The 26,133-nt window shown below is 37.5% G+C and overlaps 5 protein-coding genes across 16 annotated transcripts in view; 2 read left to right on the top strand and 3 right to left on the bottom strand.

Moving 5' to 3' along the window:
* The window catches only part of dip2a (disco-interacting protein 2 homolog A), a 152,176-nt gene extending 149,923 nt beyond the window's left edge, over window positions 1–2,253 (bottom strand). For 6 of the 8 annotated variants that reach the window (XM_051906673.1, XM_051906671.1, XM_051906672.1 and 3 more), the window contains exon 1: window positions 1,760–2,246. In XM_051906673.1, coding sequence (XP_051762633.1) covers window positions 1,760–1,883 — 124 coding nt within the window. In that variant the 5' untranslated portion in view covers window positions 1,884–2,246. Of the gene's footprint in view, window positions 1–1,759 lie in introns of all 8 variants that reach the window. The other 2 variants (XM_051906677.1, XM_051906676.1) reach the window with 2 other exon arrangements.
* A 2,772-nt stretch (window positions 2,254–5,025) lies between these two features.
* On the bottom strand, window positions 5,026–12,435 carry LOC127519170 (CASP8 and FADD-like apoptosis regulator). Of its 2 annotated transcripts, none has more exons than XM_051906697.1 (10): window positions 12,304–12,435; window positions 11,075–11,395; window positions 10,883–10,988; window positions 10,664–10,799; window positions 9,599–9,660; window positions 9,438–9,501; window positions 8,796–8,848; window positions 8,194–8,269; window positions 5,856–6,357; window positions 5,026–5,706 (listed from the first exon to the last, which is right to left on the bottom strand). In XM_051906697.1, exons 1-10 carry the CDS (start codon window positions 12,378–12,380, stop codon window positions 5,577–5,579), a joined length of 1,527 nt encoding a protein of 508 aa, XP_051762657.1. In that variant the 5' UTR covers window positions 12,381–12,435; the 3' UTR covers window positions 5,026–5,576. The 2 variants fall into 2 exon arrangements, with proteins under 2 accessions (XP_051762657.1, XP_051762656.1); XM_051906696.1 differs by having other exon boundaries at window positions 8,194–8,272.
* ybey (ybeY metalloendoribonuclease) lies at window positions 12,234–26,129 on the top strand. 3 transcript variants are annotated; one of them, XM_051906715.1, is made up of 5 exons: window positions 12,234–12,441; window positions 19,754–19,974; window positions 21,400–21,531; window positions 21,609–21,677; window positions 25,932–26,129. In XM_051906715.1, the coding sequence occupies exons 2-5, from the start codon at window positions 19,765–19,767 to the stop codon at window positions 26,028–26,030; spliced, it is 510 nt and encodes a 169-aa protein (XP_051762675.1). In that variant the 5' UTR covers window positions 12,234–12,441; window positions 19,754–19,764; the 3' UTR covers window positions 26,031–26,129. The 3 variants fall into 3 exon arrangements, with proteins under 3 accessions (XP_051762675.1, XP_051762676.1, XP_051762677.1); XM_051906716.1 differs by lacking the exon at window positions 12,234–12,441 and adding an exon at window positions 12,466–13,474; XM_051906717.1 differs by lacking the exon at window positions 12,234–12,441 and having other exon boundaries at window positions 19,529–19,974; window positions 21,609–21,676; window positions 25,911–25,977.
* ndufb3 (NADH:ubiquinone oxidoreductase subunit B3) lies at window positions 16,233–19,443 on the bottom strand. Of its 2 annotated transcripts, none has more exons than XM_051906721.1 (3): window positions 19,224–19,443; window positions 18,590–18,728; window positions 16,233–16,536 (listed from the first exon to the last, which is right to left on the bottom strand). In XM_051906721.1, exons 2-3 carry the CDS (start codon window positions 18,721–18,723, stop codon window positions 16,386–16,388), a joined length of 285 nt encoding a protein of 94 aa, XP_051762681.1. In that variant the 5' UTR covers window positions 18,724–18,728; window positions 19,224–19,443; the 3' UTR covers window positions 16,233–16,385. The 2 variants fall into 2 exon arrangements, with proteins under 2 accessions (XP_051762681.1, XP_051762682.1); XM_051906722.1 differs by having other exon boundaries at window positions 18,590–18,731; window positions 19,224–19,424.
* dbi (diazepam binding inhibitor (GABA receptor modulator, acyl-CoA binding protein)) overlaps window positions 21,909–26,133 on the top strand; it is a 279,016-nt gene continuing 274,791 nt past the window's right edge. The window contains exon 1 of the mRNA XM_051906724.1: window positions 21,909–21,920. The gene's annotated coding sequence lies outside the window, so the exon portion shown is untranslated. The remainder of the gene's footprint in view (window positions 21,921–26,133) is intronic.

Genomic DNA, 26,133 nt, shown 5'->3' on the forward strand with positions numbered 1-26,133 from the left:
CAGAGGCGGGGTTTATGTAAATTTTAGGGTTTGTGATGTCACTAACCCGGGAAGAAGTTCGTTGTAGTCCCTACCAGCTGTTTGTTGTAGTCCTTAAACAGTGATTTCTGTAAAAGAAAATATCTCTCTTTGCATTGAACTTTGAGCGTCGTAACTTTGCAGATGTTGTTAAAAGTTAAAAAAGTAAAATCATAATCAACCACCCCTTTAAGTAAATGTAGACTTTTGGGAAGCAGTACTGGGGAATTTGTGGTGTTGTGATGAAGAAGGAGAGTTCAGCCGTGACACAGTATGAGCTGCTGCTATTTTGGATTCACCCCGTCTCCCTTTAAAAGAGTGAAACTTCCTTCAGCCTGCTGAGAAACTAGGTCTGGTGCTGCCGGGCCGTCCCAGAGCCAATCACATGAGATATGGGTCAGAACTTCAGCACTGCACACTCTCTGTCCGTATCTAAACTACCGTTCAAAAGTTTGGGGTCAGCAAGATCTATAAATGTGAGAGAATGATCACCAAGGCTGCATTTATTTGATCAAAAATACAGTAAAAATTGTAACAGCTGTTTTCTATGTGAATATATAGTAAAATACAATTAATTCCTGTGATCAAAGCTGAATTTACTTCAGTCTTCAGTGTCACATGATGCTTCAGAAATCATTCTAATATGCTGCTCATGAATAAATCTTGCGGCATCCAGACAGTAGTGTATATTCCCACAATTCCTCACACTCAAATCCTCCGAATCCTTCTGATATTCTGTTATTGCTCTACAATAATACTGAACTGAATGCCTCTATACATAAACAATCTCTATAAAGATCGAGCTGTAATAATATGTGGATGAGTGGTGGCGTAATCGCTTCTGACAACATGATTATTTAAAAACACTCCTGTAACTGTGTGAATTTCATTACAATAAAAACCACAGGCCCGTCTGCACATTCCTTTCATAGATGAGCCGGTATATCTCAAGAAAACAGCACAGAGCTGGTGTAATTATTCAGTCCTGAAGACATGCTCCAGTTTAAAAGCACTGTAGTTATCTATTATTATAAAGACATAATGATTTAATTTCTACAGGTATAACTAAAAGGATATTCCTTACAAGTCAAGCTCTTGTGGGTTTGAATAGAAAAAGTGCCGATCACAATGTCAGAAAGAGATGCAATTCTTTTATGTGGAAACCTACAGGTTTAATCAATGTTCCCATCGTTGAACAGCCTGTTTAGGGAAGATGTGCAGCACACACTCGCACGTGACACATGATGAAATGCAAAGCATGCTGTTGTTCTTGTCTGAAATTTCCATAGCCAGATAACAGCTTGAATGCTGAGCAGATCACTGGGAACAATCCAGATCTCATTTCATTCAGCATAGATTTCTACAACCTGACAATCATAATTGTATGAAGTCCAAAATCACAGCATGGTCATTTAGATGATGCTCAGAATGTTTCTGCCAAAGTAACAGCTCTCTTTGAATTAAACCAACATATTATCAGCTGTCCGCTGTACTGAATGGTCATTGTGATCTGAAGCACTGAACCTGCGTTACACCTATCATCATCTTCATCAACGCTGCCCTATTATAGGTACACAGAAACATACTGATGACAGATCACATATTTCAGAGCACATTTGGAAAGCTATGTCAACAGCCCACGTCTGTCATAATGCATGAACCCCTATTCATAGGAAATCTGATGCAACCCCGATGTGTCGCATGGAGATGGGAAGGCTGCACGCGGAAATCAGCGACTCACCCTCGGAGAGCTCCAGCTCGAGCTCCGCCAGCTTCTCGCGCACCTCCGCCGGGAGAGTCATCGCGATCGCCGGCGACGGGTCCAGCATCATCATCAGTAATCCGGTGGAACTGCGTTCTGCCATAATGATCCAGCTGGGTCAGACAGCTCCAGGACAGGTCCTCGCCGGCCAGAGGGCTTGTTGTGGCTCAGATCAGCTGGTGGAGAGAGAGGGGCGGGCCGGGCTGGTCGCTTATCGCATGCAGATGTGAGAAGTATCGGGGCGGTTGCATATAGGCTGCTGTTTGCGTACAGCCCAACCGCTCGGACCGCAGATCAAATGTTAGAATATAAGATCCACACCCTTCTTTAAGCCAGATTTAGCCGAGCATGACTGAAGATTTCCGTATAATTCTTCGTAAAACAAAGGGAAACTAGCCCAACTCCGCTCTTCAGCGCGCCACCATCGCCATTGCAGCAGAGCAGCTGGGAAGAGCGCGAGAGCAGCTCCAGTCAATCCTGTCTCACCTGCACACACACACACACACACACACACACCAGTGACATGCACTGCACTTACTAAACTAACAATAGATAGCTCATTCCTCGATAGTATAATTATAGAGTGAATTTGACGCATTTTATCAGACAAATAATATCTTAATATCATGTGCCAAATGTTAATAAACATGCATTGTGACACTTAAGCTAAATGAAAACTTTTAGTAGGCTATATATTGAGATACAGGCCTAGTTATGGCCTTAGAAAACGAACAGGGTGTATGGTAACAGGGTGAGCAGTTTTAGTTCATTTGGCCATATTAGCTTTATGCTCAAGGTCATGCTGATGATTCTACAAATATCCACTTTTCAATAATCAGCTGCTGACTGTACAAAATAATGGTAACAGGGTTGAATATTAAAGATCATCGCCTACTGACACATTTAAAATATGAGAGGAGTTTATATCTTTACCATGCCATTATGACAGATGTTATGATGGTAACAGGGTTGAATATTAAAGATCACCCCCCCTACCGACACATTTAATATATATGAGGAGTTTATATCTTGACCATGTTATTATGACAGAGCAGTGGCGTGCACAAGGGGGGGGAGCCTTTGCCCTTTTGATCGCAAAAGTGAAAAAGTGAAAGTGCCCTTGGCGGTCGCATCGCGGTGCCCCCGCGTTCCCATTTCTGCCCCCCAAAACGCGATTTCTACCGAGGGAGAACAATCGAACTCCCACCCCCCGGAACGCGCTTGAGCCCCTGCCCTCACGGATGTCTGTGCACGCCACTGTGACAGAGGTTATGATGGTAACAGGGTTACATTTAAAATATGACAGTTTACATCTTGACCATGCCATTATGACAGAGGTTATGATGGTAACTGGGTTGAATATTAAAGATCATCTCTACTGACACATTTAAAATATGAAAGGAGTTTACATCTTGACCATGTTATTATGACAGAGGTTATGATGGTAACAGGGTTGAATATTAAAGATCACCCCCTACTGACACATGTAAAATATGAGAGAAAGTTTACATCTTGACCATGTTATTATGACAGAGGTTATGATGTTAACAGGGTAGAATATTGAAGATCATCACATACTAACATATTTAAAATATGAGAGTTTACATCTTGACCATTTTATTATGACAGAGGTCATGATAATAACAGGGTTGAATATTAAAGATCATCCCCTACTGACAGATTTATATATATGAGGAGTTTAAATCTTCAACATGTTATTATGACAGAGGTTATGATGGTAACAGGGTTACATTTAAAATCTGAGAGTTTACATCTTGACCATGTCATTATGACAGGGGTTATGATGGTAACAGAGTTGAAAATTAAAGATCATCCCCTACTGACACATTTATATATATGAGGAGTTTAAATCTTGACCATATTATTATGACAGAGGTTATGTTGGTAACAGGGTTGAATATTAAAGATCATCCCCTACTGACACATTATATATATGAGGAGTTTAAATCTTGACCATGTTATTATTACAGAGGTTATGATGGTAACAGAGTTACATTTAAGATATGAGAGTTTAAATCTTGACCATGTCATTATGACAGAGGTTATGATGGTAACAGAGTTGAATATTAAAGATCACCCCCCTACAATCTGAGAGTTTACATCTTGACCATGTCATTATGACAGGGGTTATGATGGTAACAGAGTTGAAAATTAAAGATCATCCCCTACTGACACATTTATATATATGAGGAGTTTAAATCTTGACCATATTATTATGACAGAGGTTATGTTGGTAACAGGGTTGAATATTAAAGATCATCCCCTACTGACACATTTATATATATGAGGAGTTTAAATCTTGACCATGTTATTATTACAGAGGTTATGATGGTAACAGAGTTACATTTAAGATATGAGAGTTTAAATCTTGACCATGTCATTATGACAGAGGTTATGATGGTAACAGAGTTGAATATTAAAGATCACCCCCTACTGACACATTTAATATATATGAGAAGTTTATAACTTGAACATGTTATTATGACAGAGGTTATGTTGGTAACAGGGTTACATTTAAAATATGAGAGTTTACATCTTGACCATGTCATTATGACAGGGGTTATAATGGTAACAGAGTTGAATATTAAAGATCACCCCCTACTGACACATTTAATATAAATGAGAAGTTTATATCTTGACCATGTTATTATGACAGAGGTCATGATGGTAACAGGGTTACATTTAAAATATGAGTTTACATCTTGACCATGTCATTATGACAGAGGTTATGGTGGTAACAGTGTTAAATATTTTAAGATCATCCCCTACTGACACATTTAATATATATATATGAGAAGTTTATAACTTTACCATGTTATTATGACAGAGGTTATGATAGTAACAGGGTTGAATATTAAAGATCATCCCCTACTGACACAATTGAAATATAAGAGAGGATTTACAACTCGACCACGCTATTATGACGAGGTTAGTTAAAATGTGCATATTTGCTAATTCTTCAAGGAGGAGTTGGAGACACATGAACAGGCCCAAATGCATCCTAATGAAGAAAACATAACTATTTAAAAAGTAAACTAAACATACTATATTTTTGTTGCTGTGTTAAGAAAAATGTCAATAATAGCATTGTTTACATGTGTTCAAGAGAGACAGAAATAAAGCACACAGTATGAATATAAAAGATGGAAAATGTATGTAATTTGTATGTAAAAAATAATAGTAATAAATATAAAAGCTAAAATGGAAATACTGTACTGAAAGAATGAAATATTACAATTTATTTATGACAATAAATACATATATAACACAACTGAAATATTGGCACCTTATATAATAGTAACATATAACAATGTAAACATTCACATCTAAAAAATTAATAAAATCCCAGGTCTCCATTTATGGTTATCAATTATGTAATTTTGATAATGAGTAGTAGTTTCCTGTCAGTTCAAGTCAGTAGAAGCATAGTTTATCATTGTTTGAAACTTTACCAATTTAAACAAATAATTTATTTTTATTATCAATTAAATTATTTAAATAAGTGTTTTTTTTAATTAATCAGTTCAGATGTTTGGTAAAAGCAAAGCAAATGTTAAAACAAGTTAACAAGCAGTAGTAAAGTCCACTGCCAAAGCTGGATGACACTGCCCACATGTGGACAAAATACAACACTACAATGACAACCTGAGATATTGACTGAAACATTGTAAATCATAATTGATACAATTCATATTGACATCATTATAATAATGATAATAATGATAATAAGGCATAATCATCCACCTTCACTTAAATGTAAGGGTTAATGGCACAATCATGACAGATACACATTCTTCCTGAGAGTGTGTCTCAGATTTATTAAGTACGATGATTCGGCAGATTTGCTATTGTGTTCATATACGGCCCGATTCACCGCCATGTGCATGTCTACCAAATGAGTCCTCCTGAAACGAGAAAAAAAGCCATTAGTAATACATAAAGCTTAATGGAGAATGATAAAGATCTAGTGAACAAGTAAGAAATCCGGTTTAACTCGGATATATGTCACAATAGAGAAGAAAAGACTGCAATAGTCTGCTATTAAGTGTCTTACCTCTTCTGTCCTTCAGTTAGGGAGGATCTCAGGGCCCGCAGGTACACAGATTGGTGGTATGGCATCTCCAGCTGCTTCGCTTTAGTCTCGCAGTGACTCCAGAAGACATCAGCGTCTGCCGGGACAGTCCTCGGCCGGCACGAGGACACGGGCCCGTCTGTCTCCAGCTCTCCGTCCTCCTGACCTCCACACCCCACACAGCCCGCACAGACCTCATAGCTCTGGATGAAGAAGAGTTTGGGCTTGCCTGCCAGGCCAGGGCAGGAGTCTGAGGCAAAGAGGCGCCTGACGGTGTCCAGACTCAGTCCTAGAGAGTGAGAGTCAGTGGCCAGCAGATCCAAGGAGCGGCTTCGGCTAATAATGCAGCAGACGAATGCAGACGCCCTGTAGTGACCTCGCTGTCGGGCCACTTCCCTCAGTGTGGACAGCACATCTCTCACACTCAGAAGCTTGTGTACGATCACATGGAAGTGTAAGGCCTTAAAGGTTTGCTCCAGCTGATCTGTAAGGACAACAGAAGTCATTTCACAACACTCTCAAAAATAAAGCTTCTTTAATGGCAGTGAAGGTTCCATGAAGACCCTTTAACATCCATGGAATCTTCCCATTCTACAAAAGATTCTTTAATGTTCTTCACACTAAGAAAAAATGGTTCTTTTAAGAACTGATCTCTGATCAGGTTCTTTGGGGAACCAGAAATGGCTCTTGTATGGCATCACCGTGAAAACCTCTTATTTTTAAGCGTGTAAAGTCCTGTTCACACCAAGAATGAGAACTTTAAATATAATGATAACTATATTAGCGTCCACACCATATTGTCGACTGCTCAAGCTCTTTAAAGATTCTGATTGGTTGTCATTGTTTTTAATCATTCATCAGCTGGAAAAAAATAAATAAATAAATCGCTCTGAAAGTGATTCCAACCATATAGTAATGACTTCTGTGCCATTATTGTTATAGTTGTCATGTGGACTCTGCTATTCTTTTATATTTTTAACTATCACCGTCCTGCTAGCGGGATGCTTGGTGCTGTTTTTATTTATTGGCTTTTTTTTTTTTTGGTATCACATATTTTAGTAATAATCATAAATTAGGTATCATTCGAAAGCTTAAAAAAAACCATTTCGAAATTAGACAATGCATTACCATTGAAACAGTAATTTAAATCCTTTTAGTGGACTCCTCCCTCTAGTCGGCTTTGTCATGTTTCACATTACAAAATTTATTTTAACTATTTTATCGTCAAAACTTTTCTAATCTTGACAAAACACGTATCGTCAGAAAGGTCTGAATCTCAAGCTTCTATATTTGTGTCAGTTTTGTGATAGAAGTGATATTTAGACAGAATTTTATTAATTTGTTACATGAGAATGCATCAAAAAAGTTTTAATGTAATGTGGGTGACACCTGGTGGCTATTTTTTGGAACAGCGCCTAAACAAAATTTCAGGGAACTACAAATTTTGAGATATCAACTTCAAATTTGGAGCACAACTTGGTTAGACATATGGCTTTGATTTTATATCAATTTTAGAGGGGTTTTTTTTCCATAAAATATATATTTTATATATTTTTTTAGTACAGTACAGTTGATTTACATTAAATTTAAAGTTCTATAATGTTTCATACTTTCAGTTTTGAAGTGCTTTCTTGAATTACAACGATTTAAGTTTGGATAGTGTATTTTCATGTCTATGCTCCAAAAGGGGGGTGACAGTTAAGGGGTTAAAACCATATCTTTATCGTTATGGTTATAGTTATTGTCCCTGGTGTGAACGAGCCTTACATGCTAAAAATAGTACTAATCACCAAACAGATATTTCCAATGTAACAATTAAAAAAAATCATTAGATATTAGTTTGCTACTAAATTAACTGGTCATTACAATTACTAAATACAAATGGATCGTTATGTTGTGTTTTGGTGAATAAACCAGCATTTCTCATTACAAAATAATTGTTTGTACTATGAAAAGAAACATTTACCAACAATACTATAGCAAGTTTTGGAAGAATGGCTTTTCAAAACGGTTTCAAAATGTGAACAAATATTACCAGAGTGATTAAAAACACTGACTGATTAATCATAGAAATAGTTTTTTTCAACATTGATAATAATCAATGTGACACTGAAGACTAGAGTAATGATGCTGAAAATTCAGCTTTGATCACAGGAATAAATTACAATTTACTGTATATTCACATAGAAAACAATTATTGTTTTTACTGTATTTAGATCAAATAAATGCAGCCTTGGTGAACATAATCTTCTTTCAAAAACATGAAGAAATCTTGCAGCCTCAAACTTGTGTAAACTTGATGAAAGCAGTGTTTACTCACCTCCTTCAGTGCCGACACAGTCAATGATTAAACACACTCCTCTGGGGTCCGTCTGCATACTGTACACTTCCTCCTCCTGCTGGACATCAGAAAGATCACATCAACACGTTCACATTCACACCTGATAACAATCATTCACACTGACACTCTTATATCTGGAGTCTGCAACCATAAACTCTTACTAGGAAAGGATGTTTATGTAAGTGTTGTTGCCATTTTATTGCTTGTCTTAAAACATCTCAAATGTTTAAAGCGATTGTAATTAACAAAATATTATCCAACATGCAAAACTGTATTTCAGTCTATATACTGATAATAACCTAAATAAACTGAACAAAATGAGCGTGTACTCATCTGTACACAACACTAGAACTCTATAGGAAGTATTTTGAATGTATTTTGCATATGGCCAAAAAAATATAATTAACCTTTTGTTTTAATAAAATCAAACAGTTTCATAAAGAACCATCAATGTTCCTTGTATTGAACAAATACAGTATATCTTTAAAGTATGTGATCAGATGACATATTTATAATTCCTAAGAAAAATCATGCTATATGCATCATAAAAACTTCATAAAAACACCAGAAAAAAAGATTACCTGGCAACAGGAGCTAAAGTTAGCTGGTTTTTTCTTCAATGTTGTCTGCTTATCTATAAAAAGTTATTTGAAAAAAGACAGATGTATTATGATATTTAATAGGGAAGCAGTAGAATTATAATGAAGTATTTATATAGTATATACATTTTATAAAGTAAGTTACACTGTAAACATGTTTTCCAGTTTATGTGAGTCACAGATTCTAAGAAATGTGTTATTTGTTTCTCCATATGAGCCTGTGTTAGATTTTAGGCAAACATAATTGTCAGAACAAAGACTCACATTGAGCAACATTGAAATGTTGAGGGTTTGTGAGTTCCCAGCATTCATCACAGAATCTGTAGCTGCCTTCACAAACTTATTGGCCAGATTAAGTATTTTACATTTAGTGAATGAACAAATTCAACTGACAAATACTAAGAAAATCTGCAAGCATCAAGTTGCCTTGACTTTTTAACTTTTCTCATTCTTGTTTACAGTGTAGAGAATATAAACTGTGCTTTAGATGAAGGGTGCTGACTCAACACTTCATTTTTGTTAGTTCATATTTTTTATGACTTCACTATTAATGGAAAATATGAAGCAGTGATAGAGAATGAGCAGGTTTGTCTTAACTTTTGACTGGTATTTCCTTGAACTTACCACATAATTTGTGAATCTGACTCACATTACAGGAAACTGATGCAAACCCAAATGAGTTATGTGGCTGTGAAGGACACAAACGGTGAGTGTGCCGTAAATCTTACGGAAATATGAAACATTTTAAGTGTGAAGTAAGACAAAGCAAGCAAACTGAATCTCACCAGTGGCGGTCTGCAGGGCTGCGGGTGGTCTGGAGGTGACGTTTCCGGTTTGGTCATTAATGCTGCAAAAGAAGTTTTCAGTTTTTAAGAAAGGAGACCAAATCTAATCAGTTCCATTTCCCCCAAAAATCTCATTCACTAGTGATGATGTAACAGAAACTACAACTAAGGAAAGAGGAACTGAATCACAATGTTGCATGACATTCCTACTACATCATTGCGTAATGTGGAAGTGATACTGTATCATGTGAGTGAAATACCGTAGTATAAACCCCTCTGAATGAGACTACTTACTGTATGGTTATATGATTAAAATGCCCCTATTATGCTATTTTAAAGATTCCCAATTTTCCTTTGTCTCTCCTACAGCAGGTTTACATGCATCTAAGGTCAAAAACACTTACATTTTCTCATAATATCCACTGCAGCATCAGCTCTTTTCTCACAGTGTCTGAAACAGTTTGATACAGGATTCGGTGGCTCTAAGCCCTCCTTTCTGAGAGCCTGCTCTGCTCTGATTGGTCAGATGACCCAGTCTGTTGTGACTGGTCAGAAACCAAACTCTCATTATCATATCTGAATTTCAGCTCTTGATTCACAGTGATACGAACAGTAACGATGGCGTCAGTTTTACCGTATCAATCTCATCAAAGTGGATTTGCTTTGGCAGCAGAAAACAGCGTCTTCTCGACATGAACAACACGAACCAAACTCTTCCAGTCTCAGATACAACTACAGTGTTTGAGGGTCAAAGTTCACCAGCAGCCAATGAAGACCATAGACTGGCATTATGCAAATGTGTTTCAAACCTACGTATGTTCAGCAGGAAGTGAGACTGAATTACTGACGACTCGTTTGAGCAGTTCAAAATCAATTCTTACTTTTAGAGAGACAAAAACTCCATTTATCTGCAATTTGATCTTTGAAACTTTGTAGTTCAATTACCTTCACAAACAGCTCTATTACACACTACAGGAAACTCTGAAAAAGCATAATAGGGGCACTTTAAACCTACAAAAACATCAATAACCTCAAACCACTAGTTAGCCGGATGGTATTTCCTACCTGTCTGCTGGTAGCGGTTGATCTTTTTAGCCAGATCAGTCCTGTGAATGGACCTCAGGCAGCTTTCAATGAAGTCCACCTTCTCACTAGAGAGCTGGTTGAGTTTCTCCAACTCGACTACAATGTCTAAAAAACTCTGCAAATGTATTTTGCAAATGGTTAAAATACATACATGAAACATGATCCCGCAAAAAGCTGAAGCACATGAGCACATCATACCTGGACGTTTTCCAGTTTTTGTTTAGGTAAAGTGTCCCTCAGTAAGAATGCCAGTGACTTCAGGTCTTCTGAGTCCATATCCTCACTGACATCAGCCATCAGTGCTCTAAAAACACACAGAGGTTGAAAGCATTCTCTTCAACCCCAAACTCAACACCAGTGGATCTTCCCAGAGGAACAGGAGAGCGTTACCTGTATTCTGACACAGCATGGCCATTCTTCAGCATCCCCTCCACAGAACTCTTGCTGGTGCTCAGCACTTCTCTCAGCAGATCGTAGCGTTTTATCTTCAGAATGAGCTCCATGAGGAACATACAATCCATCCTGGTTTGGCTCAGCGCCGTCTGCAGCATTCCTCTGGGATCTGTGGAGAAGCGGTCCCTGTCCAGAGCGCCGCACAGGTAAGAGATCCTCCTGCACTCATCTGTGCTGAGCTCGTCTGTGATCTGACTGATGGTGTGGGACAGGACGGACATTCTGCTCCAAAACCACTCTGAGGAGGACAAACACTGACTGCAGGGAAGAAATAATGCCTTTATTACACCATTCTCAATTGGGGTATGTAGTTCATTTACTGATATTTAGGGTTTTAGAGTATTTTTGTATATAAAAAAACCCCTGGTGAGACCGATGATTCATTCTCGAGGGTAGTGCTGTCAAACATGATTAATCGCATCCAAAATAAAAGTTTGTTTATGTGAGTACTGTGTATATTTATTATGTATATATAAATATACACACATGAATGTACATATTTAACAAAAATATATTATATTTATATATAAAATATTTGTATTTGGAGCTACTATTCCAGGATAGTAGCAATATATAAATATATATGTACATGTAAATATTTCTTAAATATATGAATGTATGTGTGTGTATTTATATATGCATAATAAATATACAGAACACACATGTATATAATGTAAACAAACTGTTATTTTGGATGTCATTCATCACGTTTGACAGCACTACTCGAGGGTACTTTAACAATCTAACTTCATTTGAAAAGGTATCATGTTGTAATACATTTGATTCATCAACTTTTCTCAGACTTTTATATGTATTTTCAAATGACATCAATCAACATGATTCATAAAACGATTCGTCTATACTATAATAATAATAATTATAACATGGTAGCCATTGTTTCCGCCAAAATACTACTGTATAATCGTATTAAATAAATATCTTAACGCTTTCTATTACTGTAGGACTAATTCTTTATGATGACAGTCTGTTTTACTATATTAACAATATTCACACTTACAGCTTAAAACTTGTGTTGAAAAACTATGGTTACCGTCACGTGATAAAGTGTTGTGATCACGCGCCTAAAACGTGACTACGCGTTTGTGTGGAGACTGAGTCAATAACTTAAGACATTCAGCAGTAAAAAGTCAAACCGTAAAGCTTACCTCGAGAGAGCTGTTCTTTTGGCCGAAATGGAGCCTACGGCCATGAATAGCAGCTTTAATAGTAAGAGGAACTTCATGACGTAAAGAGGAAATGAGGTATTTGGAAACTCATAGACGGTGTGGAAACCACTGTTCCAGGTCAGTGGCTGAAATTACCTCTACGCCATTTACCCATGTGCTAAATTCAAATGACCTATTTGTTTAAAACCTAAAGTATGTTGAAATTCACCTTTTAATACCATAAACTGGGGAAGTGAACAAACTCTACCACAAAAGTACCAGAAGCATCTTTGACATTATCTGACCTGCTATAAATACTCGTGTTGATGGTGATATCGATTATATTTCTCTCTACTGGCAGAAACATTAAAACTAGCGCTTTTAGCAGAGAAATGAAGAGTGCGTATTGATGCTTTAAGATAGTTGTAATACTTGTATTGCTGTGTTTGCATTTGGTTCAAATTTATTGTGTGGTATTTGATAACTTTTGGAGTTTGTACTTGGACTGTATCTGTATGAAATGCAGTGTAATCTTGGAGGTTATCTTGTTATTGTTACTGTAAAATGTAAGCACTAAACTTATCTGGTCCTGGTAATTTGTTCAGTTGTCAGTAGCATTTAAACGCATTTCTCCATTACATTAAATATTAGCTTTCACAATCTATTGCCAGCATATGTGCAATACCACAATTTTGACAAGACAATTTGATTCGTACTTTAGTATACAACAAAATAAAAAATATACTGACATAGATTGTAAGTGAATGACAGTGCGTTATTAAAGGGGACCTATAATGCCCCTCTGGCTAAGTCTCTGGTGTCCCCAGAATGTGTCTGTGAAGTTTCAGCTCAAAATACCCCACAGATAATTTATTATACCTTGTCAAATTTGCCCCTATTTGGGTGTGAGCAAAAACACGCCGTTTTTGTGTGTGTCCCTTTAAATGCAAATGAGCTGCTGCTCCCGGCCCCCTTTCCAGAAGAGGGCGGAGCTTTAACAGCTCGCGCTTCGGTTGCTCAACAACAACAAAGCTGGAGAATCTCATGCAGCCAAAGTGAGGATTGTCAGTAACAGTGTTCAGCCTTACATTGTTCAAACCGGAGTCGACACTGATGGAGAGACTCAGGAAGAAGTTACAACTTTTAGAATGAAACTGGACGTTTCTGAATGGTTAGTGGATACATTTATGTAGTTGCTGTGGAGTTTATTCAACTCGACTAGCATGTGCCGTCATGTTAATCTTTTGTGCTTTTGTGTTAATCTTTTAACCAGCTGTTTGTTGTAGTCCTTAAAAATCGATTTCTGTAAAAGAAAATATCTCCCTTTGCATTGAACCTTTGAGCGTCATAACTTTGCAGATGTTGATTATGTTCAAACAGAAATATTACACACTAACTAAAGTTAAAACAGTGAAATCATAATCAACCACCTCTTTAATGAAGTTCAGGATGTATTAGTCAGAATATTAGATTATATATCCATATAACTCTCTTAATACACTAAGTAGTTGGTCTGTTGTCTCATTCAGAGTGGTTTAGGATACGCCATTTCATTCACATGATACAGTATCACTTCCACATTACACAGTAATGTAGTAGGAATGTCATGTTCCTCTTTTTTTTTTTTTTATGTCTTTTTATCTGTAGTTGTTTCTGTTGCGTCTTCACTAGTATGAATGGGGATTTTGTGGGAATTTATTAGATTAGGGTTAGAAAATGTAACATTAAAATCATTGCAGTGATGGCCTACAGCATCCATAGCCTGACACTGGCATTTATACCTGCATCAAGAATAATAATTCACTCTGACTGGTCATTTCAAGTTCAGTTTTAGTGTTTCTTAATTAGGGATGCACCATATGAAAATTTTGGCAGATACAGATAACCGATAATTCTTTATATTTGAAAGCCGATAACCGATATATTGGCAGATAAATCTAAATCCAAATAGATTTATATAATTTTCGAGCCTGATTACAAAAACAAAAGTCTCATCATTAACCCCTGTATGGTGTTCATGTCTGTGTGAGCCGTTTTCATTTTTTATCAAAAGAAAAATGATACAATTATTTTTTCAAACTCAGACTCATTGGCATTGGCTCATTTCCTGTGAAGAACATATCAGAACACATTTTCAATGAACACACACTCTACACCCCCCTACACATTTATATTACATACAGGATGTTCAGGTCCACTGGACCTAGGGCTAATAAAAGTGTGGAAATTGTAGGTCCTGTGAACCTTCACTCTGTCCTCCTCCTGTCTGGGCCTGCTGTGTGTGTGTGTGTGTGTGTGTGTGAGTATAAGTGTGAGTTTTGTGTTTCTGCCCCTGCAGTTCCCACACAGGGTTGCAACGTTGTTGCAAAATTCAAGCACCAACACCGTCTGCTCTCACTTTCCCACACATTTTACACTCTGTCTTGCAGGAACCAATCTTTATTTTCTCATACTCTAAACCAGCTGCAAATTGGGGGTGGGACACAATAAATATAGCTTTGCCAATGTGGTTCCTTACCACAACTGATCAAGATGGCCAAAAGATTCACTGCTCAGAGGGCCTTGCAATTGATTTTGGAAGAGAGAGAGAAGCTTTTGAGGATGTAGAGTAAGAGGTTTTAGAATGTGAGGATCACATTTCTGAAAATTCAGAGTCTGACTGACTTTGACGAAAAGGATGAGATCGAGCATCAACTAGTTCCAAAACAAAGACAAGCCACAGGACCAGCCTGTCAGCAGCCAGCTTCAGGACCATAACAACAAGCCCGTCAGCAGCTCGCATGAGAAGAAATATGGATGTCAAAAAATGGTGAAATTGAATGGTCTTCTTGCCCAAGAAATGAGCCACCCTGCATGACTGTCAATATAAGGATGCAACCAGGGCCATAACGGATGGCAATCATGTGCAGGACATCAAGTCTTCTTTTGAGCTGATGCTCGATCTCATCCTCTTCTTCAAAGTCACTGTCAGACTGATCCTCACATTATGAAACCTCATCCTCTACATCCTCAAAAGCTTCTCTCTCTTCCAAAATCAACTGCAAGGCCCTCTGAGCAGTGAATCTTTTGGCCATCTTGATCAGTTGATAAAGTGATAAGGAACCACAATATAAAACATAATATACATGCATCAAGTGCAAGAAGTACATGTGCAACACCCACACCCCCACACACACACACACACACACACGTTGTATAGGCTGGTATGAAAAGGCAATGTGTTCAATCGGGCTGATGTGTCGTCTAGACTGTATGTGTTCAGCTTGTGTTTTGTGTAAACTGACCTAAATAGGTTAAATTTCTAATGACAGCACGCCAAATATGCATAACTCTTACTATACTTAATTATATGTAAATGTGAACTCATGAATTTATAAATGCGATCTAACGAAGGTAAAGGGCAAATATTAACCATATCTGCTGTTTATATTGCTTGTAATTGGGATGAAGTAAACATCTGTTGTTTATTTTAACATAAATTGTTTGACTGTGACTGTGTTGAATTAAAAACCCAAAAATGCAGCAGGTCCACCAGACCCATGAACACTGGCTGAATAACAAAAATATGAACACCACACAAGGGTTAAAAGCCATGTCCCAATCACATAATTATAATGTTCTCATTAATAATATTATGTAGCCTATATGACAGACTTGCGCTGCACGTTGTACTTAACTGTATTTTCCTTTTTGAAGTGATTTCAATCATATTTCAAGCAATTCAAAACCATCATGATGAAGTGTGCATCTCAAGTGTCTCACCTGAAGGAAATAATCCATTATTTATCAGCTTTAATATATCGGCCAGATTTTCTTATCGGGCCGATAATGATAACATTAAAAATGAACATATATTGGCTGATACCGATTGACTACCATATCCAATTAAAAAAAAAAAAAAAAAAAAAAAAAATCAGGCTTAGCCCAAATCAATTAATTTATATTTATTCTACAGACTGGTCAAGGGAAACAAAGATGATGAACATGTATTAGGAAGCCCTTCATGGGCTGATGTCTTCATGGAGAGACAGGCTTCAGACCTGCAGCAAACACAGAGTCTCTGCTGAGCGTTAAGCACACTGTCAGTGCTCCGACTTCTTTGGAGGGAAGAAAGCGTACTCCACTGCCAGAGCCACCGCGAACGCTACGAACCCCGTCCTGAATCCACGCAGGAGGACATCTTTGAAGGTGACCGGGACGCCGAAGCTGCCCGTATATCTCCACGCCTCATTCCTGCAACAACAGAAACACTGTCATCCTTCAGCCCTTTCATAATGCCCTGCTTTATATTAAAATAAGGCTTAAGCTAAATGAACAAATATATTATAAAAAAAGTCTTCTAAACCTGCAAGAATGATAAGTGAAAGCTGATCGGACTAAATGCACTGAAACCTGCACTTTTAGAGAATCTGTTTAATTTGACCAGTTTTTATCATTCCTATATATTGAAGGGATGGACCTGGAATTAATTGCCCACTATATGCATCATATACACAACTGACCAAAAGTCAGGAATAATTAAGATTTTTTTTTTTTTTTTTAAGTATCTTCTGCTCAACAAGGCTGCATTTATCTGATCAAAAATACAGTAAATCAGTGAAACGTTATTAGAATTTATAATAACTGTTAATGTGAATGTATAGTGAAATGTAATTTATTCCTGTGATCAAAGCTGAATTTTCAGCATCATTACTCCAGTCTTCAGTGTCACATGATCCTTCAGAAATCATTCTAATATGATGATTTGCTTATTATTAACGTCTTGATTATTGATTTTTCCAGCTTAATATTTTTGTGGAAACCATTTTTCACTGTTCAACCATTTTGAATAGTAATCAATAACTGTATCCACATCAATATTAATCAGAACAACTGTTTTCAACATTGATAATAATCAGAAGAGTTTCTTGAGCATCAAATCATCATATTAGAATGGCAATAAAATTTCACAATATTGTCTACTGTATTTGAGATAAAATAAATGCAGTCTTAGATTAGGGTTAGAAAATGTAACATTAAAATCATTGCAGTGATGGCCTACAGCATCCATAGCCTGACACTGGCATTTATACCTGCATCAAGAATAATAATTCACTCTGACTGGTCATTTCAAGTTAAGTTTTGCTGTTTCTTTATTAGGGATGCACCATATGAAAATTTTGGCAGATACAGATAACTGATAATTCTTTATATTTGAAAGCCGATAAATCTAAATCCAAACAAATTTATATAATTTTCGAGCCTGATTACAAAAACAAAAGTCTTATCGTTAACCCTTGTATGGTGTTCGGGTCTGTGTGAGCCGTTTTCATTTTTTAATCAAAAGAAAAATGACACAATTAGTTATTTTTTCAGACTCATTGGCATTGGCTCATTTTCCTGTGAAGAACATATCAGAACATTTTCAATGAACACACTCTACACCCCCCTACACATTTATATTACATACAGGATGTTCAGGTCCACTGGACCTGGGGCTAATAAAAGTGTGGAAATTGTAGGTCCTGTGAACCTTCACTCTGTCCTCCTCCTGTCTGGGCCTGCTGTGTGTGTGTGTGTGTGTGTGTGTGTCTGTCTGTCTGTGTGTCTGTGTGTGTGTGTGTGTGTGTCTGTGTGTCTGTGTCTGTGTGTGTGTGTCTGTCTGTCTGTGTGTGTGTGTGTCTGTCTGTCTGTGTGTCTGTGTGTGTGTGTGTCTGTCTGTCTGTGTGTGTGTGTGTGTGTGTGTGTGTGTGTGTGTGTGAGAGAGAGTTTTGTGTTTCTGCCCCTGCAGTTCCCGCACAGGGTTGCAACGTTGTTGCAAAATTCCAACACCGTCTGCTCTCACTTTCCCGCACATTTTACACTCTGTCTTGCAGAAACCAATCTTTATTTTCTCATACTCTGTACCAGCTGCAATTGCAATTAAATTTCTACTGTATTTTTGATAAAATAATTGCAGTCTTGGTGAGCATGAGACAAAAAAAAAAAAAAAAATCCAAAACTTTTGACTGGTACTGTATATACACATCTAGTTGTGGACATTGATTTTCACTATATTTTGCAAGACTGATCTCAGACCAAGAAACAATGAACATTTGTGGTTCACAACAATCATAACTGAAAAACAACTGTGTTAAATGAGTTATAAAGCAGGCTGAGAACATTAGTATGATTAAAAATCAATTATCAAACAAGTCATGTTCATGTCGTAGAAGATTCTGGGCAAACAATTCAGGAGCAACTAGCAGGGAGGGATAAAATATCTGATATATAATATCCAAATATCTGACAGTGTATGACATCTCACCGAGCCCAGGGGTCCCTGAGTCCTCTCCGGGCGAGCCTCTGCTGGGTCACTTCCAGCGGCGTCCCTTCCCACTTCCACACTCTGTAGTCCGGCATGGACAGTTTGCCGTGTCCGTGTCCATGATCCCCACCCATGCCTGCTGCTGAAACACCTCACGATTATTAATGCAACATATGCAAAAATAAAACAGCTAAGCAGTGTCTCTCATTCGTGTTCAACTCACTGAAGTGCGTAAATAATCTAAAACAACCAGTTCGAGTCACTCAACTCACCTGAATCACTCATAACGAGTCGAATCAAGTTTATCACATTAGAGAAACATCCAAAACGTGATTAAAAGTGTAGGATAAAACCTGTGTATGGCGGTTAATTACATTTGTTGAGATGGCAACTGACCAGTCTAGTTGTACTTAAGTGGTTTCATTAATTAGCTGTTCAGTCGTGTTAACAACAGTGACTGAAGTGTTCAGATACACACAAACACAACACAAGCGACGCAGCTAATGGCTGCAAACAACACCGACTCTGATGCTGTTTTCAGTACCAAACAAATACACTGTCAAGTGTAAAAGTTAAAACTGTATAAAAGCGGTGTAAATAATTTGGTTGTGTGTTAAATGGAAGCATAACTTACCTTTTTAAAGCAAAGTGACCTCCAACAGGAACGCGCAAGCTATATTGGACGTTCTTAGTTTCTACTTCCGGTGAACGGTAAACGTCACTGTACAATCGAAATAAATACGAAGAAGCTGATAAGCATATATTTGTACAAATATATATAACAATTATAAATTGTTATTACAAGAATTTTATTTTAAACATTTCAGGAAAAAAACAACAACAACTAAATATCCAATGGTTTAAGAAAACTTTTATTTTGAATTTTTATTCAACCTCTTGTTCACATGTATGAATGGTCGAAAGGCGCATGCGCACTATCAGTTTCCAAATCAATGAACAGGGCAAAATCGTGACCATGGTAGTTTTGTCGAAATGACCGGTCTTATTTATATATATGTTCACTTTATAAACGTAGATGTCCTGTCCGTAAGCAGTAGAGTAAATACATTTATACATATTGATTTCAGACAGTCACCTTGTGACAGGAGACGAGCGCAACAACTCTAGCCGGTTGTTTTTCAGCTCATATTTACTGTATTTAAGTGTATGAGAGGATGGGAGTCGTCCTGCGGAACCTGCAGAATGTGGTTCCTCTGAGGCGCGCCAGACTGCGCAAAGACGTGGAGATCCTCAGACACATATTCGGCGTGCAGAAGTTTGACCTGGGCATCATCTGTGTGGACAACCGCAAGATCCAGCGGCTCAACCACATCTACAGGAAGAGGAATCAGCCCACGGATGTGCTGTCCTTCCCCTTCTATGAGGTACAGCCAAAGACAGGCTTCATGCTGGGGCTGTACGCCTTCTTCATCGACTGCAGGAAGTACATGGCCAAATATATTTTATTATACATTGACAGGTGGCTAAAGCATGTCCATTTTAGGTGGCAGTTAACTAGACCATGTCAATGGAAGCTTGTTTCTGCCACGGAATAACAAGACTGATTATTAAAATTAAGTATTATTAAGATTAATAAGATTATTACTATTAAGGTAATGGTGAGTTTATCTCTCACTTCTGGTGCGAATTTATCTCAAATTTCTGAGGAAAAAAGTTAATTGCGACTTTTTATCTCACAATTCTGACATTTTCCCCTCAGAATTGAGTTTGTATCTTACAATTTGGACTTTATAACTCACAATTAATTTGTGAATTTATCTAAAAATTCTAAGGGGAAGAAAAGGTAATCGTTACTTTTTTCAAAATTGACTTTTTCTTGCAATTCCGATAAATTAAGAATTGAAAGTAAAAAAAAAATGTTAATCAAAAAAGGTGATTGCGACTTTTTTTTCTGAGGGAAAAAGTCAGAATTGTGAGATACACATGCAATTCAGATTTTTTTTTTTTTTAATGTAATTCTGACTTTATTTCTTGAAATTGTGAGTTTATATCTTACAATGTGGACTTTATAACACAATTCTGAGAGAAAAAAAATCAATTGTGAGATAATTGCGAGAAACTTTGCTATCTGACTTGTCCTCAGAATTGAGATTTAAACTTGGATTTGCAAGTTATAAAGTAGATTTAAAAAGTTGATTGTGAGTTATCTCACACTTCAGGCTTTTCTCGCGATTGCGAATTTATATCTCATAATTTTCAGAAAAAAAAGGTAATTGCAACTTCAGAATTGCGAGTTTATATGTTACAATTTGGACTTTATAACAATTGTGAATTTAACAATTCTGAGAGAAAAAGTAATTGCGACTCAATTTTGACATTCTTGCAATTTCGAGTTTTTTCTCACTAATCTGATTTTTCCTAATTCTGATTTTTTTTTCTTCTCAGAATTGAAACAAATAAATTAAGAATTACAAGTAAAAAAGTCAATAAAAAATAAACAATTAAAAGAACAATTCTGACTTTTTTTTTTTTTTTTTTTACCAGTTGCGAGCTTATATAACAATCTGGACTTTATAACTCACAATTGTCAATTTCTCCTAATTCTGAGGGGGGAAAGGTAATTGCAAGTTTATACCTTACAATTGAGGAAAAAGTAAATTGTGAGAAACTTTGCTATCCAACTTTTCCTCAAAATTGAGATTCAAACTTGGAATTGCAAGTTACAGTCAGAATTAATCGCAATTACCTTTCTTATTCATTCATTCTGTGAAGGAAACGAGCTTCTCTACATGTCTGAGCAGTTAAAAATAAAACGGAAACAATGGCTGAAGTGTGTTTCATTGTCCCAGGATCTGAGGCCAGGCAAGATCCCATGTGTCCTGCAGAGAGACGAGTATAACCTAGGGGACATCTTCTTAGGTGTGGAGTACGTGATGCAGCAGTGTAAAGAGACATCCCAGGATCTTCATCAGACTCTTACAGTAAGACAGACTTACACTTACAGCCTGACACAGATCTCATGAAGGTTTGTTACATGTCTTTCTGTGGTGTTGTGCAGGTGGTCACAGCTCATGGAATCTGCCACTTACTTGGATACAGACATGAAAGCGAAGAGGACTGGAATGAGGTACGACACACTTTACCACAGTTACATCACATAAGAGCACTTGAATCTAGCCTGTCATGGCATATATCTCCAACACAGTGTTCGACAATATAATCACATTTCCCTGAAACTGGGTGTACTGATATTTAATAATTCATTTTGTGATCTTCAGGAACTGTAGGTTCATCAATAAACAATTAATGAGGGGGGAAGAAATAAGATTGCAGTGTACATCCTGATTTAGTTTTATAGCATTTTAACAGATTAGAGTTGTATTATTGTATTAATTTAAATCCTGGTTGCTGTGGCTGAAAGCACTGCTCTGAAGGACCTGCACAGATGATCGGGCACGTTCTCATTCATTAATGTGTCACTATACAGGGGACACCGGGCCAAAGTCAAACTTTCTATTCAGAGATTATTCCTCAGAGTGAGTTTATATTTGAAAGTCAGTCTCAGTATACTCATTTGTACTACAATGAAGCCATTGAGTACAGGTGCTGGTCATATAATTAGAATATCATCAAAAAGTTGATTTATTTCACTAATTCCATTCAAAAAGTGAAACTTGTATATTATATTCATTCATTACACACAGACTGATATATTTCAAATGTTTATTTCTTTTAATTTTGATGATTATAACTGACAACTAAGGAAAATCCCAAATTCAGTATCTCAGAAAATTAGAATATTGCTTAAGACCAATACAAAGAAAGGATTTTTAGAAATCTTGGCCAACTGAAAAGTATGAACATGAAAAGTATGAGCATGTACAGCACTCAATACTTAGTTGGGGCTCCTTTTGCCTGAATTACTGCAGCAATGCGGCGTGGCATGGAGTCGATCAGTCTGTGGCACTGCTCAGGTGTTATAAGAGCCCAGGTTGCTCTGCCTTCAGCTCTTCTGCATTGTTGGGTCTGGCATATCGCATCTTCCTCTTCACAATACCCTATAGATTTTCTATGGGGTTAAGGTCAGGCGAGTTTGCTGGCCAATTAAGAACAGGGATACCATGGTCCTTAAACCAGGTACTGGTAGCTTTGGCACTGTGTGCAGGTGCCAAGTCCTGTTGGAAAATGAAATCTGCATCTCCATAAAGTTGGTCAGCAGCAGGAAGCATGAAGTGCTCTAAAACTTCCTGGTATACGGCTGCGTTGACCTTGGACCTCAGAAAACACAGTGGACCAACACCAGCAGATGACATGGCACCCCAAACCATTACTGACTGTGGAAACTTTACACTGGACCTCAAGCAACGTGGATTGTGTGCCTCTCCTCTCTTCCTCCAGACTCTGGGACCCTGATTTCCAAAGGAAATGCAAAATTTATTTTCATCAGAGAACATAACTTTGGACCACTCAGCAGCAGTCCAGTCCTTTTTGTCTTTAGCCCAGGCGAGACGCTTCTGACGCTGTCTGTTGTTCAAGAGTGGCTTGATACAAGGAATGCGACAGCTGAAACCCATGTCTTGCATACGTCTGCGTAGTGGTTCTTGAAGCACTGACTCCAGCTGCAGTCCACTCTTTGTGAATCTCCCCCACATTTTTGAATGGGTTTTGTTTCACAATCCTCTCTAGGGTGCGCTTATCCCTATTGCTTGTACACTTTTTTCTACCACATCTTTTCCTTCCCTTCGCCTCTGCCTCTCTATTAATGTGCTTGGACACAGAGCTCTGTGAACAGCCAGCCTCTTTTGCAATGACCTTTTGTGTCTTGCCCTCCTTGTGCAAGGTGTCAATGGTCGTCTTTTGGACAACTGTCAAGTCAGCAGTCTTCCCCATGATTGTGTAGCCTACAGAACTAGACTGAGAGACCATTTAAAGGCCTTTGCAGGTGTTTTGAGTTAATTAGCTGATTAGAGTGTGGCACCAGGTGTCTTCAATACTGAACCTTTTCACAATATTCTAATTTTCTGAGATACTGAATTTGGGATTTCCCTTAGTTGTCAGTTATAATCATCAAAATTAAAAGAAATAAACATTTGAAATATATCAGTCTGTGTGTAATGAATGAATATAATATACAAGTTTCACTTTTTGAATGGAATTAGTGAAATAAATCAACTTTTTGATGATATTCTAATTATATGACCAGCACCTGTAGTTCCATGTTTTTTACCAAGGGGGAAAAACATACAGCTCATTGAAACAACAGCTAGGTGTGTTGTTGCTATGCAAACCAACTGGTTAAAATGGGAATCTGCCATTAAAGGGATAGTTCATCCAAAAATGAAAATTATCCCATGATTTACTCACCCTCAAGCCATCCTAGGTGTATATGACCACCTTCTTTCAGACGAACACAGAGATATATTTAAAAAAATACATATATTCTGGCTCTTCCAAGCTTTATAATGTTAGTGAATTGCGCTCATGATTTTAAAACCCTAAAAAAGTGCATCCATCCATCATAAATATAATCCATACGGCTCCAAGGGGTTAATAAAGGCCTTCTGAAGCGAAGCAATGGTTTTTTTTAAAGAAAAATATCCATATTTAAAATGTTATAAAAGTATAATAACCAGCTTCCGGCAGATGTGTTGAATATGGATGCATTTTTTTGGCCTTCAAAATCACATGCCCCGTTTCACTACCATTATAAATCTTGGAAGAGCCAGGATATTTTTTTTTAACTCTGATTTTAACTCTGACAAAACATTACTGAAACAAATGATCACTGTTAAAAATTAGGACAAGAGTCATTATAATAAAGGAAGGTAGTTATAGTTTCGTTACCCAAAGAGCAATTACAAAAATACATTGTAATTTTAGTTAAGAACAGAATTGACACAAATATTATAATTTAAGGTTTTGGATGAAAACAGCATGTGTAATTGGACTTGAGCCGTTTTAGCTGCTGGGATGGTTTACATGCACCCTCAATGTGACTGAGATTTAGGCAAAATTGTGATTAAACTTTATCTCATGTAAACAACACTTCGATCAAATTGATGTGATTAATATCAATCTTAGCAACCATAATCGTAGTAATATGCAATTTTATTCCTAATAAACAGGCACATAAACACTTGAATTGCATCCATTTCACTGATCAAAGCACGCATGTGACGAACACGGATGACCGGTGTCCATCCTTTGGATGAGAAGTAAACCGAGGTCCTGACTCTCTGTGGTCATTAAAAATCCCAGGATGTCCTTCGAAAAGAGTAGGGGTGTAACCCCGACATCCTGGCCAAATTTGCCCATTGGCCTCTGTCCATCATCATGGCCTCCTAATCATCCCCATCTATCTACTGTTTGGCTTCCTCACTCTGTCTCCTCTCCACCAATAAGCTGGTGTGTGGTGGGCGTTCTGGCACAATATGGCTGCCGTCGCATCATCCAGGTGGATGCTGCACATTGGTGGTGGTTGAGGAGATTCCCCCTTCCTTCCTATGCTATATAAATGTAATGTATTATTATTATTATTATTATTATGACGTTGTCATAAACATAGCAATAAAGATGGCATCAGATTTTTGGGGTGCTGAAGAAACTGTCGAGCGACATGAATATAATGCAGTATTTTGATGGTCGAAAACATCGAAATAAAGACATTTTAGACATCACCGAGAGGAGAGAAAAAAAACAAAAAAAACAACAGTGATTGAGGACGGATTCCAAAGAACCGGTATTTCTTTTGTGCTGTGCATTGGGGTATGTGAATAATGGTAAAAATAACCACAATTCTTAGAGAATAATCAGAATAATGAAAATTGCATGTAACCGAGAGTGAAAAGGTTTGTTCGTGTCATGTAAACATCTAGGGTATGGGTATGTTTACATGACAACGACGTACTAAAAACACAAGTTTTTCCTTTGAGTTTGTGTACAGACAGTTTTCAAAACGATCCCGTTCACAAGGATCCATGAAAACGATTAAAAACGCTGTATTCTGCTGTCAGGCCAGTAGATGGCGATGTCACTTTGTAAAGAAACACTACACGCCTATAGACTGAACACGTAATACACATGCACATGATGTCACCATTTTCACAAATTCAAGTTTTTTGTAGTTATGATAACTGTGTAACTGTCCGTGCCCTTTGAAATTTCAAAATTTTGCATTTTTAGGCCTACAAAACAACATTGTCGTGTAAACTAATGGCGAAAATGCATTAAAACTTTTCTATTTTTAGCAGTGTTGTGTAAACGGGCCCCCAAGTCCTTACTCTGATCATTAAAAATAATCACTTTATTGGTGCACATGTAAACGTAGCCAATTAGCCATTTTTTTTGCTCATTCAGAAGGGTTTTCCCTGTTCTCCGACAGATGCAGGAGAAGGAGAGTTACATCCTCAGCGAGTTCAACAGGCTGACGGGCAGCCGCCTCGAGCCCCTCACAAAGAGATGCAGCACACAGGACACGTGACGGGCGCAAACTCCCGGACCATCCACGGGGAACAAGCACATTTGCTGCCAACATGCACTAATGAGAACGTACACTTCTTGAATTAAAACAAAGAAACAAGCTG

Source organism: Ctenopharyngodon idella, chromosome 9 (assembly GCF_019924925.1).
Source record: "Ctenopharyngodon idella isolate HZGC_01 chromosome 9, HZGC01, whole genome shotgun sequence".
Classification (NCBI taxonomy): Eukaryota; Metazoa; Chordata; class Actinopteri; order Cypriniformes; family Xenocyprididae; genus Ctenopharyngodon; species Ctenopharyngodon idella.

Excerpts from the sequence above, each read along its gene's own strand:
- ndufb3 (XM_051906721.1), bottom strand. The coding sequence starts at position 18,723 with ATGGGTGGGGATCATGGACACGGACACGGCAAACTGTCCATGCCGGAC. Across the intron at positions 16,537-18,589 it reads CTCAGGGACCCCTGGGCTCG|GAATGAGGCGTGGAGATATA; the intron begins GTGAGATGTCAT and ends CTGTTGTTGCAG.
- ybey (XM_051906715.1), top strand. The coding sequence starts at position 19,765 with ATGGGAGTCGTCCTGCGGAACCTGCAGAATGTGGTTCCTCTGAGGCGC. Across the intron at positions 19,975-21,399 it reads TGTCCTTCCCCTTCTATGAG|GATCTGAGGCCAGGCAAGAT; the intron begins GTACAGCCAAAG and ends TCATTGTCCCAG. Across the intron at positions 21,532-21,608 it reads ATCTTCATCAGACTCTTACA|GTGGTCACAGCTCATGGAAT; the intron begins GTAAGACAGACT and ends GGTGTTGTGCAG.
- LOC127519170 (XM_051906696.1), bottom strand. The coding sequence starts at position 12,380 with ATGAAGTTCCTCTTACTATTAAAGCTGCTATTCATGGCCGTAGGCTCC. Across the intron at positions 8,849-9,437 it reads TCAGATTCACAAATTATGTG|ATAAGCAGACAACATTGAAG; the intron begins GTAAGTTCAAGG and ends AACTTTTTATAG. Across the intron at positions 6,358-8,193 it reads CTGTGTCGGCACTGAAGGAG|ATCAGCTGGAGCAAACCTTT; the intron begins GTGAGTAAACAC and ends TTGTCCTTACAG.